This window comes from Miniopterus schreibersii (assembly GCF_964146895.1).
Source record: "Miniopterus schreibersii genome assembly, chromosome: 4".
Lineage (NCBI taxonomy): Eukaryota > Metazoa > Chordata > Mammalia > Chiroptera > Miniopteridae > Miniopterus > Miniopterus schreibersii.
This window is the reverse complement of record NC_138105.1, coordinates 89106210-89126314: the sequence shown is the minus strand read 5'-3', so window position 1 is coordinate 89126314 and position 20105 is coordinate 89106210. Positions and strand designations below refer to the sequence as shown.

Sequence of the window (20105 nt, the reverse complement as noted above, 5' to 3'; positions counted from 1 at the left end):
CTGCAGACGAGTTACCGCTGCCGACTGGCCATCCTAAGCCCTCTGTGGGGCGGTGGGGGTAGTTTGAGCCTGAGGGTTGTGCGGGAAACAGACTCTCAGAGCTGCACAGAGGCTTGGTGATCCCTGGTTCAGCCCTTCTTTTTCACAACCTTCCCAGGCTCATAGTAAAAACTCCACAAGTAAAGGCATCTGTGTTTAAGGAAAGAGTTGAGCTGATTTCTCTTTTTTCATTTAACATCATTCTTGAATATTTCCTAATGGCCATGGAGGGCTTTCAAAGTCGTCTAAGGTATACTTCCTGTCCTCTAAGACCCTAGGACTATGGGTCCATTTTTTTTAATATAAAGACCCTTGTGACTACAAAATATAATTTGATAACCCTAACCCTCCCCCCCCCCCAAAGCTCTCCTCCCTGAAAGTAGTTGTCCTTTCACAGTCCATTATTTTAGAAAATAATACGAAAGTTACCAGGAATTTGATGACTTTTTTAAATGGATTTGTAATTTATTGATTTCAAGAATTCCTATAGAAATTGAAAAACTGCATATATGTGAAACTTATTTTTACTCTGCCTACAGATGGCATTTGGGAATTTGTGGACCCGTTGCAATGCTTAATCTACTGAGTGGCTTATAGAAACAGCTTGGTACTTGACACTTAAAAGTCTAAGACAAGTTCAAAATATAGATTTTTAAGAATTGTCTAGGTTCAAAGGAAGGAGAGATTGCAGCGGTCTGTGATGGACAGATGGGTCCTTAAGAGGTGTAACTCGAGCTTGGCTATGAAAATTTAAGAGAATTGTCAATATGGAAAACTTGCAAAGAAATCATGAAAAGAGCCCAGAGGGTTTGCTGTGTGGGCGAACAGCATTAAATGGCTACATCGAGCAAAGAACAGTGCACCTTTCAGAATCAGACAAACCTGTGTGCTCATGAGCGGTGCGCCCTTGGGCAAATTACTTAGTGTAATCCGAGTTCTGTTTTCTCTCCAATAAAATGGGATGACCTGTCCTGAACATGTCACAGGAGAGTTGGGAAGATCAAATAAGATCAGATAAATAAGAGGCAGCATTTTCTGAACTGTAATTTTACCAAATCAATAAGCATCATTCTTTTTTAAAGGCCCAGATATGCCCATGGGACTGAGTAGTCCACTGTGCTGATTAGAATTCTTGGTCTGCAAGCAACAGAAATGATCTAACTTAAGCAAAACAGAATTATTGCAAACATGTGGGGGGGGGGTGGGTAAGAAGCACACAGTATAGTTCACAGAATCAAAGGAAATCTGCAGACCCAGGCTCAGAAACAAGAACCAGGAAACAGGGCAGAGGGAGATATTGGTAGCAGCAATTACTTAATGGTCGCGTTAGCTTTTTCTTCCTCAAGTCATTCCATTCAAGTCAAAGTCCCACAGTGGGAGTGTCCAGTGGGCAGGGCATCTTGACTTACATTCCTACTGAGATTAAGAAGCCGGGAAGGGGAGGTAGTTTCTGAAAAGGAAGTGAATGGGTTGTTAATGAAAGGGGAGTATACTGGACAGTGAGTTGCCAGGGAAAAAACCAAACTGCTACAAAGAATTTCAAGAGTGTTCATACTTTTATTATGCAATTACGTAACCATATGTATACACGGACTTGAAATTCAGCTGTGAAGAACAGTGGAAACTAAGCCTAGAAAAGTAAAAGCGAAATGGCCTATTCCCGTTGCTGGAATATCCGCCAGGCTGCCTGCCTCACCTTGGCCTTCCCGGGGGCCTGGGAACGCAGCTGGCCGTATGTGGGCCACCGGTCACGAGGAGCACCTGGACCCGGGGAGGTGTCACACACCGACCTTTGGCCTTGGCCGGTTTTCCTTTGCTTCCATTGATACGCAGGAGCTGAGCTGGCTGCCCTGAGCGTTAGGGCTGCCGCTTCTGATTCCTGTCACTCTCCTCTCCCCTCCGACGGCCCTCGCCCGGCTTCAGGGAGCGTGGATGCTCGGGGACCGCCTGACTGCGTGACTGACCGAGCGGGAGGCCACTCAGGCCCGTGCTGGGAAATTAAACAAAACAGTGTGCATGCAATACTTAGCTGGTTCTTGGCACAAAATAAGCATTCAGTAGATGCTGGGACGATAATAATTGTAATAACAGAAGGAAGAAGAAGAAAAATAAATACCGCAATGATGATGATGACAGTGAGGATGGTCACAATTGGCTTTGGATCCTGGTTGTGTGAATTGCGATCCGAGCTTTGTTATTTATCAACCGTGAAAGAACGGCTTTCGTTCGGTCTCCATTTGCAAGTCTGTCAAAAGCTCTTAAGGTGACTGGGAGGACTTGTGACAGGTGCCTGGCGCATAGTCAGTGCTCAGGGTGGGTAGGCTTGGCCCGGAGAACACAGAGGCATGCGCTTTCCTTTCTGGAAAGGGTTTGTCTTTTCCTGGATGCTGACTGATGGCTCCCAGGCCATTTTGCTGCTAGTGAGCCTCCCGTCAGGGACAGTGCCTTAGCTAGAAGGCGGGGTGGAAAGAGAAGTTGGTCAGGTGGGCTTCATCCACAAGCTGAGGGGAGCTGAGAGGCAGGGAATCCGAAGGAAACGGCACTCCTGATTAAATCAAGGACCCAGCAGATCTGGAAGGCCTGGCAGTGCGCTCCTGTCCTCGGTCTCTCCTCACGGCTCCCCCGGAGTGAGCTTTGGCAAATCCTTCAAGCAAGCAGAGCCCGAGGGGTTGACTTTGGAGACAATGGGGCCCACACACCCCTCTCCACAGGGAGGGAAGGAAGGTGCCCGGGGCACAGGTAGCTAAAAAGGACAAGGTCACTTCCCCATGACGAGAGGGAGACAGACAGAGCACCCAAGGCCAGTGCCCAGGAGCAAAGCAAAGCAAGGAGCCCTTCAGGGGGAAGGCCACTGGGAAGCCCCTGGGAGGGATGAGAGGGGAGCTTGGCCATTGCCAGGGACCCGCCAGGTCCCAGCAACAGGCAGCGGGCCTCACTGCAGCGGGATCATTAGCTCTCAGACCCCACGGCCACCCCTCCCTGAAACTCCTTTGGGTTGAGGAAGCCAGCCGTGAGCCGAGGGGTATGGATCGGGAGTGAAGCACACGGCTTAATCGGGGGCACGCAAGCAGCTGACAAATTACAGCGTGATTTGTCATCATCTCAGAGCTCGGCAAGTGTTTGTCCCTGAAAGAATCGATACCTGGAGGGGAAAGGGCCATATTTTTAGAAACTCCTGGATAGGTAATTTATTTCGAGTGACTGGAGAGTTTATTTATGCGGGTGCCGCCACAGATCCAATGGACAGTATATTTACGCGAAGCCAGAAAATGCTATCATTTCTTCTAATCAATTTGCCCCTTTGAACAGCTGTACCTTGGAGCTTTCAGCCGTAAATCCACTCCCTGTGCTAAAAGCTCTGCCCAGGAAACGGTTTGAAGTCCCACCTCTAGCGCTCCTTCCTTCTGTTTGCTCAGCACCCTGCACCTCTCCCAACTTCCCCATGTGGATTCTGTCTCCTGGGACGCACAAGAGATGGACAGGGGAGGTGGCACTAGTCCCATTCCACACATGGGGAATCCGAGGCTCCGGAGTCGAACGCAGTGGTAGTCAATGTGGGGTAGAATTAGAAAGCAAGATTTCCCCACCCCGTATATCCCACCCCCACTGGACTATAAAAGATCGTGCAACTAAAATGCCTAATAAAAGAGAAAAAGTGGAGAAAAAGTAAAGGAAGTGTTTCAGGTACTTTGCTCCAAGAATGTTCCCCTGGGGGGGGGGGCACTGTATAAGTTACACCAGACGGTCTACATTAGACTTGCATTCGAATCCCAGCGCTGGTGCGGCCACGGGCAGCCAGTCAAACCCTCCTGAGCCACAGTGTTTCCAGCCCTAAAGAGGGGTTAACTAAAATTCCCACTTCACAGGATAACCATAAGCTTGAAAATAAGCAATGTATGTAGAGTTATGGTCATAGCGTCTAGCAGAAATGAGATACAGCCAATGCTATTTATTTTTTTATTAGCAACTATTTTCACAGAATTTTTACAACAGCAGAAGAAATCGAAACAATGTAAATGTTCAAGAGTGAAATGATGAAGTGAGACATAGTAGCATTCAGACAATAGGGGTCTGTGCTGGTATTAATAAAGATGTAGAGAATTTTAATAAGATGTAAACATGTTCAAGTATATGAACACTAAATCTCAGTTTTGAAATGCATAACTGTATATGTGTGTCCATACATAAATGTGTGTGTGTGTGTATATATATATATTTAGACCCTGGGAGTATTATATACACAAAACCATTAACTGTGACTCTCTCTAAATGGTATGATATATAATCTCTTCTTTTTGATCATCTATTTCTGTGCTGCCCAGTGTGGTAGCCACTAGCCACATGTAGCTATTTAACTTTAAATTAATTAAAATTAAATAAAATTTTAAAACCAATTCCTTAGTCATCCAACCACATTTCAGTAGCCACCTGCGATTCGTGGCCTCTGTAGTGGACAGTGCAGAATAGGACATTCCCATCAAGGTCTGTCGGGCAGTGCTGGTCCAGCGCCTCAACCCCAGGCATTTTTAGTTACCACAACTAGGGAGGGTGCTGCTGGCATCTAGTGGGTCGAGGCCAGAGATGCTGCTAAACACCCTACAAGGCACAGGACAGAGAAACGCAGCCATCCAACTTTTCTCTGCTGTAAACCCAAATTTTATTTGCATCTACTTTCCCCTCCTTCTTGAGGATTTAACTTTTTCTTCTAATACATTGCAACTGTCACAGTGCGACAAAGAAGGGATTACCTTATTCTCAGTGGCTCTAACAGTGATTAGCTCCCCAACGATCCCATTAAAACTAGATCCCTCTTAATAACCTCGTGATGTCCTCTCTCTCACAGGAGGTCCAGTTCGAACCAGAACGCTTCCACAACACCATTGTGTGTGAGAAACCCAACAACCGCCTCAACAAATTTAAGGGTTACATGTAAGTATCTCATGCCCACGTGCTGCAACTAAATATCTCATCCGTGGCAAGAAAACATATTTTCCTTAAAATGGCCAAACAGATAAGCATTCAGGTCCTGAGGAAACTTCTTTCTTTTTTATCACAAAGAAGGGGCTGAGAAACACTTCTGATTCTGTTTTTTTGCTGGAGTGACCATTAATTATCTTGCGGGGTTAAATTCAGTAATGTTGTTTCTTAGAACTCTGGTGAAACAGCATCAGAATGAAGCCCACACTCTGATTCAGGGGAGGCAGGCTTGATTCCATTAAGATCAATTTTCTGAAAAAGCCTGCACTGCGTTATAGGTAAGAACAAGGACTTTGGAGTTGGACAGACCTTGGTGTTTGAAACCAGATGCTACCACTGACAAAGCTGTGTGACCTCGAGTTAATTAATTAACCTCTCTGGGCCTTAGTTTCCACACCTGTAAAATAAATATTATAATATCTACATCATAGGATTTTTCTTTTCAAAGAATAAAGTTGCTTATTAAATATAAAGCCCTTAGCACAGCAACTGGCACAGAGTAAATGTTCAGTTCATAGTGGCTGCTGCTTCCCAGCTGGTGTGGCTCAGTGGTTGAGCATTGACCTAGGATCCAGGAGACTGGGGTTCGATTCCTGGTCAGGTCCCATGTCCAGGTTTCAGGCCCATCCCCAGTAGGGGGCGTGCAGGAGGCAGCCGATCAATGACTCTCTCATCATTGATGTTTCTCTCTCTCTCTCCCTCTCCTTTCCTCTCTCTGAAATCAGTAAAGGCTTTTTTTTTTTTTTTAAATAGTGGCTGCTGATGCAATTGTTATTCTTATTCCTCAGCTTTGGTGCAGCCTGAGAATTTCACTGTAATTCTGCTCCCACATCAGACTACTGGTCTTACTGAAAAAGAAAAAAAAAGGTAGCAGATATGAATAGATAGATGCCCATACACGGTGCTCTAACAGTTTTCAGAATAGTTTCACAGAACAGCATCTCATTCAACCTGTGCAACAAGCCAGGGGGAAATGATTTCGTTTTTCAGATGGGGAAACGAATGATCTAAGACTTTTCAAGATTCACCCAAAGGCACACAGCAGGTATAGGACGAAGCCGGGGCTTGGATCCGGGTCCCCCCACTCCACCCGCAGTGTGTTTCCCGCGGCTGGTCACGCAGAGCGGAGCTCAGCCTTGCTGCGGCGGCTTCTCTGCCTCCTGGGGTGAGGCGAAAAGGCTCCTTGGAAGGCGGTGTCTGCGCTTTCCCTCCATCCACATGTTCCCCGGCCGTACGGATTGTCATGAGGAGCAACGTGAGAGGGGAAAGGGGCAGACAATACAAGAGAAATAGCAGCTTTTAAACACCAATGACTTTTTATTAATATGTTTTTATTGATTTCAGAGAGAGGAAGGGGGAGGGAGAGAAAGATAGAAACATCAATGCTGAGAGAGTCATTGATCGGCTGCCTCCTGCACGCCCCCTGCTGGGGATCGAGCTGAGACCCAGGCATGTGTCCTGACCAGGAATCGAACCACGATCTCCTGGATCCTAGGTTGATGCTCAACCGCTGAGCCACGCAAGCCGGACCACCGATGACTTTTTAAACACACAACAGATGTAGACGGAGAAGGGCACGAGCTCCTAGGGGAGAGAGGGATTTGTTGCAGGCGCCTGGCAAAGCAGAGCTTGCCATCTGCCCCCCAGCTAGGAGTCCGTCCCTGGTGCCCGAGGTCTGTGGGTTTGGTTCATCCCGAGTCCCCCGTGTCTGGAGTCATTCCCCTTCCTCTTAGAGCACAGCCTCCTGGCTGCGTTTCTTTTCTGCCCCAAACAGCTTGTGCCAGCAGCCGGCCTTTCTGAGCTTCCCACCTGGGCTCTGTCCCCCCATCTCAGACAGAACTTGCCCATCTCCACTTAACCCCCAGCACTTTCTCCTCTTGGTTGCTGCCCCTAGAGACGTCCTTCCCCCGCCTGCCCAGGCCTCATGGGTGAGCCCTTAAAATCCAGGTGGTCAGCCCAGGAGCCAACTGGGGAACCGATGGAGAATTCCCCACGGTGGTCCTGCATCCCTTTTAATGCTCTGTTTGAAGGTTAGGGGTGTCAGATTAGAAAATGCAACTTTTAAACAAAAAGATCTCCATAGAGCAGTGGTTGTGAACCAGGGGCAATCCTCCCACCCCCACCCCCTGGGAATCTTTACAACACCTGGAGACATTTCTGTTTGTCACGCCAGGGAGGGTGCTGCTGGCGTCTAGTGGGCAGAGGCCAGAGATGCTACTGAGCATCCTGCAAGGCACAGGACAGTCTCACAACAAAGAATGACCCCGCCCAAAGTGTCAGCAGTGTCAAGGTGGAGGAAGGCTGCTCTGACCACAGGCTATCATTTGCCAAAACCACCTCTGTGTTGAAAAGTTAGATAAATAAGGGCTAGAAAAGAGTTAATTATATACCAGCACTAAATGGGGACATTTCCTTGTTACATTCAGAAGAATTGCTAATGGAAGTGATTGATTCAGTGTAAGTTAGCGGGGCCCTACTTTGGGAACCCACAGATAGTGAAAACCGTACGAGGGCTGGTGTCTGTGGCCTGGGTTCCTGAGCCCCAGGCTGTCCCACGTACTAGGTATGTGTGGCTTTGGAAAAATCTGTCACCCTCTCTGAGCGTCACCTTCTTCATGGGGAAGGGTGACCACCTTACTTACTTCCCAGAGCCTTGAAGGGTCAAATAAAATAACACAAGCAAATGTGGCCTATAAACCCAGTAAGGAATAATTTGTATTCAAAGGCATACTGAGTGACCATAGAGAGCTCCAAAGCCAGACTTCCTGGGTTTGCATCTCTGTTCCTCCCCTTACTAGCTCTACGAACTCGCCTCAGTTTCCCTACCTATAAAGTGGGTGCAATCGCATGACCCTATCTTACAAGGCTGTCATGATGATTAATTGAGTTTATATATGAAAAACACACATACCAGCCCTGGAAAATGAAGTATTGAAGAGCCAGAAGGAGAAAACGCCCTAAAGGTTCCAATTATTATTTTTCTGTTCTCCCCAAGGTTGTGGGAAAGTTATGTGTAAACGTCCTAAAAAATCCCAAAGGAAAGGCATCAGGGTGGAGTAGGGCGCGTAGTACCTGGTGTTGGTTGGAGTCAGAAGTTCCAGGTGCGAGGTGGAAAAATGCGGGGCTCCCTGAGGCTGGAGCGAGGGAAAACTCTCCCGCCCTAAGCAGCCTCCCTGCGCATCACAGCGGGGCCCCTGCCCACCGCCCGGGGGGTCTGTTTTGTAAGCAGGGTTGGTGCAGGGGCGAGGCCGGGAGAGAAGGAGCTGGAAGGAGAGGAGCCGCCAGCTGCCCTGCCTTCCCTGGCTCACGTCCGAGGGGCAGGACGGCCCGGGGTCTGCCGTGGACTCGGACGGTCAGCTTGCACAGTACTGTCCCAGCAGCCAGGGGACAGCGAGCACGTGGGCGCGGCCTGAAGGGAACCCCACGTCCTGATAGTAGGGCCAGAAGCCAGTCCTCCCCCAAACCTCTCTGAGGCTCTCAGAGTCCTGCCCTTCAGGCGGGGCACCAAGGACTTCCCTGGGGGCGTAATTCCCTTCCCACGCTCCAGCCAGCCTCCCCGGGGGATCAGGGGTGCCCTTGAACGTGAAGATTAGTTTCCGAGTTAATGTCGCTCTCCCGTAAGAGAGGGAGACACGGATCATGTTCACGCTGCCAGTTCTGGGACCCACGGGGATGCCATTGGACCCAGGGACGGCATACAGAGGCCCCCCGACTACTCCCTGTCTCTCCTCTTCCCCAGGGAGCACCCCGACCAGACCAGGACGGGCTTTGGCAGCGAGAGTCTTCTGCTTCGAGGCTGCACCATCAGAAACACCGAGGTGGCGGTTGGCATCGTCATCTACGCAGGTCATTGTCCCTGGACAGCTGCTTTTTGTCTCTGTCCTTCATCTTCCCTCCTCCATCCCCTCCTCCAAATCCATCTCCATCAGGGGGAACTCGCATCAGTTCTAAGGGGTAGAGTCAGGAAACTTCCCATTTCTCAGCTAAGCAAACTGAGGCTGGAACCACAGCTGCCCCCTTGGTCCACAGGAGACATAATTAGATTCCAAGTTCCTGTCACTCAGCTGAACAAGACAGGGAGGGAGATTCCTGCTCACTCACCTCCAGTGGTTTTGCGACACTAACTATAGGTAGGGTGGATTTTATCTTATTGAGCCTGAGGACTAACCTCCCCAAACTTAATAACTGCACCTTTCTTGCCTCGGTTTCCTCATCTATACAGTGGGGAAGATATTTGTATCTGCCTCGGAGAGTACTCCTAAGGATCAAATGACCCAACACATGCAAAACACTGTATCTAGCACGATGGGTCTTCATTGTGTTGTTTTTGCTGTTACATTTTAACTCTTTCCTTTATTTGTTTTATGGCTCCGGTTATGGTGGTCTGTCTCTCCTTACCACTGCAGTTTGCTTTCCAATAAAATTTTTAAAAAGACAGCAACACTTCTTACAGTGAAATCTAAAGCCTTAGAGGGCAGCCTTAACACTGCTGTATCCCTGGGCCCTGGAGCCTGGGGCTCGGTGGGTTCTCAGTAAACGTCTGTCGTTACGTTGGCGACTGCAGGCTCCCTCCTCCGTAGGGGCAACACCGTCTCCCTGAGGTGTCTACTTTCCCTGGAAGACTCCAGAAGACATTTCCCTGGGTCTTGCATTCACCGGGACACTTTGTAATATTTTGTTAGCTTGTTGTTTTTGTTTGATTTGTTTTGGTCTGAGTGGAACCCCCCTTTTGGTGGACATAAAAGAGCATTTTAAACACCAGCCTACCCTAAGATTCACTTTTTGGGACTGTCAGCAAAAATCAGGGTTTGAAACAAGTAATGTCACAATCTAGCTAGCTTTCCCTAATTTGGGGGAAGGGAGGTTGTGTCTATCATTCAGGCGACTGTTTTTAAGGGATTTTGGTAATGAGTTCAGTGCCATCTGGTAGACCCACTAAAGATGAACTCTGCAGTAATCTCTGTCCTACCAAGAAAACCCACATGGCCTTAGAGTTCGCTTCTCTGAGTGATCACAAACAAAGAAGAAACTGTGCGGGTGACGGGAGTGGCATAGGAGGGGACAGACATGGAGAGAACATTCATTATGACTTGGGGCAGGGGGCGGGGCAGGCTGCCTGGGGTGAAATCCACTCACCGGCTGCATGTTCCTATGCTGGTTGGCTAAGCTTTCAACATGGGGGAACTAAGAGTTCCTACCTTGTAGGGTTATAAGGTTCAAGAGAAACCATCTGTGAAAGGGGTTTAGCCAACGCATAGTAGGCTCTCAAAAAGTGTGAGCAAAAGGGGTACTGATTATCTCCAGTGTTAGTATCTAGAGCAGGGGTGCTCAGCCTGGGCAGGTTGGCATGTAGGCCCCGATTGTTTGTGGCCAGCACTGCCGTGTAGGATGTTGATCAGCATCCCTGGCCTCTGCCCACTAGATGCCATTAGCACCACCTTCTCAAGATGCGACAACCACAATTTCTCAAGGCATTGCCATATGCCATCTGGGGAGTAAAATCCCCCTGGTTGAGAATGGAGTGTGTAGAGTTCGTCCCTGGATATGTGTGGACAAAATAGGAGCAGCTCAGTGTCAAAGGCCCAAAAAAGCCCAGCTGAGCTTTCCAGAGGAAGAGAGCCAGTGTGGAAGTGTGTGCCCCTACTGTGTGCAAGGAATGCATTTAGGTGCTTTGTGTATATTAATCCCCTCCCCCACCCCAAACACACACACACACACACACACACACACACACACACACAAAACCGTTAGCTTCCATTTTGCAGACAAGGAATTGAGGTGCAAAGGGATTAATTCACTCAAGGTCATTTGTCTGCTAGTATTAATTCATGTAACTCAAGGTCCAGTATCTGCAGAGCCTAGCTCTGACTCTAGAGCCCGTGTTCTAACTGCTACACCATATTGCCTCCCCCTTGAGTCCAACTCTTGCAAAAGAACAGAGAGACCTCGAAGGTGAGGAGCAGGTGTTTGAAGAGGGTGGTCGCAAGGCCCCTTGAATGGGATGCCCCTGGGGCAGGCAGGAAGGCCCCGCGTTGCCAGCAGTCGCCTGTGCTCACTGTGCCGTGCAAACCCTTCACAACGGCAGTGACTCGAGTCTAACTTAATAAGCCTAGAGTTTGCTACTCCTGCTGTTTTGTTGCCACTTTAAATCCACAGGGCAACTAGCTAAACAGCATTAAACCCATTCACTGCTGGAGCTGAGGTATTCGTTTTCTTTAATTTTGCAGAGAAAATATGTGCTTGGTGTTTTTTTAATTTGACTGCTAAGGAGTACAGTGTGGTAGTTAAAAGTTAGCAGCCCCAAAAGACAGGCTCTGTCCAAAGAGAGCCTCCGTTTGACTCTCAGCCACTTGCTTTGTGGCTTGGGTACCAGGGGCTGCTGGAAGGAGAAACAGGCAGGGAATAGGAATCTGGGGTTCTCAGTGTGGCTCTGGTGTTAATTTATTCTTTTTTTTTTTTAAGCCGGTCCCTTCTACTTTGCTCCAACTAGAAAAAAGTGTGATTGGGTGAGATTGGTAGTTTTCAAATTTTGTTGTCCTTTCTCTGGACAAAACTATGCACGCAGACCTCCAGTAGGAGTGGAGCTGCACAGAATTAATGTTGGGGTGGAGGCCTTTGGCCCCGACCACTCTTACCCAGGCAACACCAACATCTTAGGCAAAGAGACAAGTATGAAAATTACTGGCCCCAAGTAGTGTCCTGCCCCATGACCTTGGCACCTATTGTTCCCCCGCCGAAAACCCTGTCCTCCCAGCTCTTCTCTCTCCCTTCAAGTCTTCCTTAAATGTCACCTCTTCTGAGAAGCCTTCCCTGGTTATGTTCTCTAAAACAATCTCTTATTTATTAGCCCTTTGTTTATTGTTTATTTCATGGGACTTATTACTAACTGCAATTATATTATTTATTTGTTTCCTTGTATATTTTCACCAGAAGGCGAGTCATCTCTCTTAGCACCATATACCACCACTAGTCCACAACAGTGCCATTGTGCAAATTACAAAAAGGTAGCCCTTCCTTAAAACAGCTTTCTGTCATTCGCCAGAAGCATGTCATAATAAACTTACAAATCTATGACAACTACAAAATGAAGGGAACCTCTAGGCTTGTGCAGGGTACGATCTGAGCATGGTAGCTCTGTCTGTGCCCACCAGTGGCTGGCATGTCAGGGATGCTCAATAAATACCTACCGAGCAATTGTGTGAGGCCTCTCCAGCCGTACTCAGCAGCCTCCCTGAGGCAGGACAGAGGCAGGTGAGGGCAGGAAGCCTCTCTGGGACTGTGGGCTCCTGCGAGCAGAGCCCAGGCTATGATCCAGGCCAGAGGCAAACAGGGGCCAAAAGACTGATAACCTCATTTTTGCTCAAAGGGCACGAGACGAAAGCCATGCTGAACAACAGTGGCCCGCGCTACAAACGCAGCAAGATCGAGCGCCGCATGAACACGGACGTCTTCTTCTGCATCGGGCTCCTCTTGCTCATGTGCCTCATCGGAGCAGTAGGTATGGAATGTTCTGGAAAGAACAATACACAATGCCACAGTAATCTTCTTTTGCTTTGAGCAAGTTGCTTTGACTCTCTGAGCCTCAGTTTCCTCATCTATAAAATAGAGTTAATAAAAAAATAAAGTCTCCCCTGTATTGTAACAGGATGCCAGTGAACTAAAAATGCATGTGAAAATCTGAAAGTATTAATTACTTGAAATATTAGGAATGTTATCTATCATTTATTTGTCCAAGAAATACTTAGGAAGCCAGGGACTCTCTTAGTGTGAGAGGCTAACAAGGTGAATCTGTCCGAGCTCTTGGTCCAGCAGGAAGGAGCCAGCACATGGACAGGATCTGTGACAGTCTGTCCCCTCAGTGAGGTCCACATACAAAAAGTTAACACAAACTTGTTGGTTTAAAACAACACAATCTATTCTGTTCTCTCTGGAGTTCAGAAGTCCAAAATCAGTATCACCCTAATAAGATCAAGGTGAGGGCAGGGTGGCCCCTTCCAGAGGCTCTGAGGGGAGAATCTGTCCCTTGTCTTTCACCTTCTAGTGGCCGCCTGTATCCCTCGGTCTATGGCACCTTTTCATCTTCAATGTGTATTTCTTTGATAATAGCCTCCGATAATTCACATATTACTCTTCTCACTTTTTTTTCCCTTCCCTCTGCCTCCCGTTTATAAGGACACTTGTAATTACACCATTGGCTCGACCAGATGACCTAAGATAATCTTCCTCATCTCAAGATCCTTAACTTAATTGATGTCATCTACGAAGATCCTTCTGCCATAGAAGATGGCACATTCGCAGGCCTCAGGGGTTAGGGACATGGACATCTTAGGTGACATTATTCACCCTACTACAGACTACAGGTGTCATGGGAGCTCAAAGAGCTGGCAGAACTGATTCCCAAGTGCAGGAGGCCTTCTCAGAGAAGGTAGCAAGGTGGCAGGGCCAGGATGGGGCGGGCGGATGTGAAAAGAATGAGAAAGGTCACTCAGCCCCAGAGACAGCTCAGGTAAGGCACAGAGGTAGAAAAGAGTCCTTTTGGGCAGAGGAGCATGTGCTGTCCAGTGTGGCAGGAGCAAGGCGAGAATGGAGCCCTGATTAGAACCTAGCTGTGGCCGGGATCCACCTCTGCGGGGTGTGGAGAGCTGCGAGAGCCATTGAAGTTGGTCCTCAGAACGCACTTCATCTTATTAATCCTCAGATGATGGGTGTTTTTATCCCCATTTGCAGACAGGGAAACAGAGGGTTCAGTCTGCCTTGGGGGCTCCCTTCGGTCTGCCAGAGGGACCCTCATTCTCACGCACTCTCCCCCTCTATGGCTTATCTCTAAGGCTGGTTCTCAGGACCCTAAAGGAGACCCCAAAAAGAACCAGGAAAGATTAAGAGGAAGAACATGTGTGCTGGGTCCAGAACCCCTGTCGACCCCACACCAGTGAGCAGCAGTGATGTTCACTCTTCAGTTGCCTTCATCAAAAATCGTGCCCATCACTGTTTTTAAGGGAATGTCTAAAAGGCCAAGGCCTCCCTAGGGCCCGGAGAGATTCTGTGTGCTGCCGCAGTGCAGATGGTGAGATTTAGTCTTCCCGGTGGCCCGGAGTGTTTAATTAATACTCTTCCCAGATGTGTCTAATGGCAGTCCCTGTGGGAGCGGCCTGCTGCTGGGAGGAGAGCCCCTGGAGGGGAGGGAAGCAGACACGCAAGAGAACTTTCCCGAGTGGCCGTGGCTGCGCAGTCGGGATGCTGCAGGACAGGCTTTTTTTTTTTAAAGGAATGTCAGGGCTGGAAAGGACATTTGAGATCATCTCAGTGTCTCCAGAGAAAGGAAGTTAATGATTAAAAGTTCACAAGGTGAGATAAGATGCGGGCAACCAGAATCAGCCTGGCAGGTTGCGCAAATGATACAGAAATTGGGAACGCTGTAGGCGGGGCAGAATTCTGGTCTTTGTAAAAATAATGATTCATGCACAGTGAGGGCCCCTGCAAGAGGCAAAAGCACTTAGTCAACTCCGTTCCGGGTTCTTTATCACACGTTTACTTTGATTGTGTAAATATGGTGTCTCTTTTTCCTTCGCCCAGAATGCCTTCCTAAGCCCTTGAGGTCACCCCATACCCACCCAGGCTCCAGGGCCCCTCAAGGCCTCCTCCACTATGCAGCCTTCTCTGACTTCTCCCAGAGTCTCTGGCTCCTCTGAAGGCCAGTGTCCCTTGCTCTGTGCTAGGTATCAGCCCCTCATTTCATGCCTGTAGGTCTCCTTTCTCCTGCAACATATGATGGCATTTGGCCCAACCTCCTAGGCAATGAAGTATCTTGGGGGCAGGGCAGCATTTTCTATGTCTTTTAGTCTCTATGGTTCCTACCCTGGAGCTGAGAGCATTATACCCATCAGGTTATTCTGTTCTCACAATAACCCTGCAGAGAAGGTGTTATTACTACTGACAGATGAGGGCGTTGAGATTCAGAGAGCCCAGTAGCAGGTGCTGGATGCACTTTATCTTATTAATCCTCAGATGGTAGGGGTTCTTATCCACTTCTGCAGACAAGGAAACAGGGGGTTCAGTCTGCCTTGGGGGCTGTCACTATGGATGCTCAGAATTTCAGACTCTAGCAAAGCACCTCTCACACTAGGGGATTTGTCTCTTTGCATCCGACTCCCTAACTTGGTAGGGAACTCCTCAAAGGCAAGGACTAGGGCCGATTCCTTCTTGAATTCATACATATCAGACAGAGGGAGGGAGGAAAGGAGGCAGGGAAGTGTGGGTTAGCAGAGATGTGGATGGATGGGTGGGTGGGTGGGTGAATGGGTGGAAGGAAGGAAGGAAGGAAGGAAGGAAGGAAGGAAGGAAGGAAGGAAGGAAGGAAGGAGGGGAAGGGGGGAAGGGGGGAAGGGGAGGAAGGGGAGGAAGGGGAGGAAGGGGAGGAAGGGAGGAAGGGAGGAAGGGAGGAAGGGAGGAAGGGAGGAAGGAAGGAAGGAAGGAAGGAAGGAAGGAAGGAAGGAAGGAAGGAAGGAAGGAAGGAAGGAAGGAAGGAAGGAAGGAAGAAAGAAAGAAAGAAAGAAAGAAAGAAAGATGGATGAGTATGTGCCTGGGGGAAGAAGAGGAGCTAGGGTAAAGGTCTGTCAAGACTCGCCAGCCATGCACTTTCCACCGCACAACTGAAAAGAACTTATGTCCTTTCCCCTCTTTCCAAGCCTTATACAACAGAACTTCATCAAAGTGTAAGTCATCCCCATGCTCTCTCCTCCAGCAGGACAGACTTAATGCCTATCAAGAGACTGACACGTAGGCTGTAGGAAGGCCCACTTTAGAGCCAAATGGGCACACACACAGCAGTGTTATATAGAGCAAGGGGGACTCCTCCAAAGCCCACTCATTTCCAGGAATAGGTCAAGGGCTGATGTAACTGAGCAACCTCAGGACTAAGTGGAGATTCTGTCTCATCCTGGCTTTGCCTCCTCTCAGGTCACAGCCTCTGGAACGGGACCTTCAGAGAGCACCCTCCCTTCGATGTGCCAGATGCCAAGGGCAGCTTCCCTCCCCTTGCCCTTGGGGGCTTCTACATGTTCCTCACAATGATCATCCTGCTCCAGGTAGGAAGTCCTCTCTCATTAATGGTGAAGAAGACCTGTGCCCAATACCTGTACAACTCTGTGAAGTAAAAATCAGCGCTGGCCCGAGAAAAAACTGCGCTGAGATGGGGAAATGTTCGTCGCTTTCTTAAGAGTCTTTGAGGGTATTCTCATTTGGGATCATGTCAGGACCAGCCCTGATTTGTGAGGGGACCCTGATCCCAGATAATCGTGGAGAAAAATGTTGATTAGGCTTTTCTCTATAAGAGTAAAGTTACAGCAGTGACCCACGTGTGCCTGGCCCTTTGCCAGATATTGAACAGGTAAAACCTAATGACCTGGGAGTAAAAGAACATAAACTAGCACAGAGAACTGTGAAGCCCTCAACGCTGAGAGAAAGACTCCACAGGTTAGTGTTTTCGTATTTGATAGGTTGAGATTTTTTTTTAAAAAAAAAGAGAAAGAAAACAAACCCAGAGCACCTATGTGAGAGGACAAACTCTTCAGGCTCAACTACAATCTACGAAAAGATGATGCAGCTCCATCTACGCTCAGTTTCTTGTACTATTTGAAGGTGTTTCGTTGTCTTCTTACTGCTGAGCTCTTCTGAATCACTAGTCTGTTCGCTCACTGAGCAGCGTCGTCCTTTCTGCGTGTGCGTCGGGCCACACCCCCGCTCTGCACAGGCCCTCCAGCGTCTCACACCCTCTCCACGCGAAATCCGAGGTCCTTACCGCAGCCAACAAGCCCCGGGGGGTGTCAGCCCTGACTCCCTCGCTGTCCTGCTCACGCACCTACTCCCTCTCACCCGCCGCCACCCCGCGGGCTCCCGGTGCCCAGCGTTTGCCCGGAAGGCTCCTCCTCCCGCAGATAACCTCACGACACACCCGCATCTTCAGGTGTCTGCTCAAAGGTCGTGGCTGGTGGGAGAGTCCCTCCCAGCCGTCGCCCTCTACCCTCTTTACCTTTTCCTTATGAGACTTACCACCACCCAGTGTATATGTATCCGTTTGTTGGAATTTGAGGTCCTCGAGGCCAGGGGATTTGTTCTGCCCACTGCCACGCCCAGGACCTAGAATAACACGTGACACACACGAAGCGTTCAGTAGACATGAGGTACTGAGTCAGTGGCCGGTAATCAGCAGGGGGTCTGAACACCTGTGAGAGTGGGAGGCTGCCCTCGGTGGCACCGGTTGTTCCTCGTGAAGCAACCGGCGGCAGGTGCCCGCCTTGTGCCAGACACCCCCGCTTGAAGAGGCACATCTCTTTTCAGATTCCCCTAAGAATGTCAAGGGAGGCATGAGGCACCTCCTTTAGTTTCCCAGAGGAAGTCCGTCACACGGGCCCACCTCAGCTTTCCATTCAGTGCCTTTGCCACCCAAGAGAGAGGCCCCTGGGACGGGGAACCGGCCCAGTTTCCCACTCGGGGGGCATCCATCTCTTGCAGGTGCTGATCCCCATCTCCCTGTACGTGTCCATCGAGCTGGTGAAGCTCGGGCAGGTCTTCCTCCTGCACAACGACCTCGACCTGTACGACGAGGACACCGATCTGTCCATCCAGTGCCGCGCCCTCAACATCACGGAGGACCTGGGCCAGATCCAGTACATCTTCTCCGACAAGACGGGGACGCTGACCGAGAACAAGATGGTTTTCCGGCGCTGCACCATCGTGGGCAGCGAGTACTCTCACCAAGAAAACGGTGCGAGGCGCCCGGGCCCGGCCCTCCTGAAAGAACCCCTGCTCTCCTAGAGGGTGGTGACAAAGGGCATCCTCCTGGCCCCGAGGCTGTGTGGCTGCGGAAAGCAGCTTCCTGTGTCCCTGCGGCACCCTTGTCACACATCAGTGCTGCTCTTATCACCTGTAAGCTTTCATTTGTTCGCAGGGCTGGCAGTGATCCCCTGTGTGTGGCCCTGCAGTCCTCTGTCCCGTGCCATTTACACACAGCGCTTTTACCTGTCAGGAGCGGCCTGGGGACATGTCCCAATTCTGTATCAAGGTTTAAGAATTTCTCGGGCTGCCTTCCCTGAGACCACAGGCCCAGGTCTGGGCACGTGGTCAGGTTTGATACACCTGGGAAATGCTTTCCATGCTCCCTGGTCTCTGGGATGTTCTGGTGGGGAGATATGGCCATAAAGTGCCCGGACCGTCATCCTGTGTGGACTGAACGTGGCCTATGAAGCCGCCCTGATTCTCTCAGCTCCGTCTCCCATACACACACACACACACACACACACACACACTTTTTAACTAAGAGAAGAAACTCTCAAGAGAGCAGCGTCCATTCTTTTGAGTGGGAGGGATGGAGAAAGAGCGAAGAGGCGATATTATAGGGAACCCAATTCCCTTTGCCACGGTGGGAACCATGTACATGGGAACTTCTGATCCTTTCTCATAATAAAAACAGCTGCCATTGTCAGGATTTCGGGTATTCTAAGTCTCCAAAACAACCCTTATTATTCAGTACTTTTTTAAACCCCTTTCTGGGGAAATAGAGGCACGGGTTTAGCCAGAGTTCAGAGCCAGGTCGTGGAGCCAGGATCTGCACCTGCGTGATCTGGGTGCACCCCTTTCTCCAGGCAGCGTGGCCAGCTCCCTACTTTCCAGAGCAGCACAGTGTTCTTCCTCGGTGTTCTCACCTCCGCTCCCAAAACATGAGGTCTCCTAGCCAGGCCCAGCCCAGGTATGACGGGGACAATAACAGGGCTCCTTTCCCACAGCCAAGCGACTGGAGGTCCCAAAGGAGCTGGACTCAGACAGTGAGGAGTGGACCCAGTACCAGTGCCTGTCCTTCCCGGCCAGATGGGCCCAGGGCCCAGCATCAATGAGGAGCCAAGGAGGGGCCCAGCCTCTGAGGAGGTGCCAGAGTGCCCGGGTGCCCATCCAGAGCCACTCCCGACAGAGGTCCATGGGGCGCTGGGAAAACGCACAGTCTTCAGTGGCCTTCAGCAGCTCCATAGTAAGTCCCCCGCCTTTTCTCTTTGCATTGCAAGTGGTCTCAGTTGGGAAGAGATGGGAGAGGGCTCGGGGGTGTGACAGACGAAAGGCTGTATAAACCTTGAAGAGCTCTCCAAATGCCAGCCCTTGGTCTTGTTTGTAATCCTCATACGTGTGTTATTGGGCATACACAGTTCTTGTTCATTTCCAATGTTCAGTATTTAGAAATCAGAATATTTCATATGAACATAGATTTCTAGCTTCTATTTAAAAAATGGAATTGGGAAAATTCTCCACACTAAGCCAGCATTTCCCTGTGGAAGTAATTGGCCTGATTTAAAGAGTTGATGCCATTTAGTCTGGGCATGTAATCTTCAGTTCATCACAGTCCCCACCTGTCTGTCCCACCCCTGAGCCGAGGGCCAGCAGCAGGCCCATTATGCCTGTTTTTCCAATAATACAGTTAAGAGGAAAGATAAATATTTGCCATGCCTGTTTCTATAAAGTGGAAAACTAAAGACAAGCCTACAGACTTATGCATCTCAAGAAAAACGGGAGAGTATCTTTTTCATGATCATCAAAAAGAATCTTAAATTGTTATGAAGCAAAGAACATCTATGTCAGAATTACCCAGAACACTTCCCTCCCTCGGGTTGACTGCCTGGCCCCTATGGTCCTTTGACTCAGCAGCTTTCTGCATATGGTCCCTTCACATTTGACCCACTGGGACATCCATCATGACATGTCCAGGGAGCAGGTGAAGAAGTTGAGTTTCTTCTCCAAGATCTGACAGCATTCCCTAGAAGTCAAGTCCAGAACCAAGGCCTCTGACTTCTGTCCCAGTCTGCTTTCCTCTGTACCACGCTCTTTCTCTAGGGGACACGTCATCTTCTGCACTCACAGAAAAGGCCACAGGGAACCCCAACATCTTGAACAAGTCACAAACTTAAAGAGGAACCTAAAGTGCTAGTATCCCATTATTAGAAAATAAGATTTTCAAAATGATCCTTTCGGTGAATTTCCTTCCAGTCTTTTATTTCCCCCATTAATGCACACACATAACTCCATATATTTAACATTTTTTTTGCAAA

General features: G+C 49.2%; 1 protein-coding gene across 1 annotated transcript in view; it reads left to right on the top strand.

The window, feature by feature from the left end:
• The window catches only part of ATP10B (ATPase phospholipid transporting 10B (putative)), a 216370-nt gene that overhangs the window by 147923 nt on the left and 48342 nt on the right, over positions 1-20105 (top strand). The window contains exons 6-11 of the mRNA XM_081135492.1: positions 4883-4968; positions 8756-8862; positions 12383-12514; positions 15973-16100; positions 17527-17779; positions 18798-19036. Of these exons, the coding sequence (XP_080991618.1) occupies positions 4883-4968; positions 8756-8862; positions 12383-12514; positions 15973-16100; positions 17527-17779; positions 18798-19036 (945 nt within the window). The remainder of the gene's footprint in view (positions 1-4882; positions 4969-8755; positions 8863-12382; positions 12515-15972; positions 16101-17526; positions 17780-18797; positions 19037-20105) is intronic.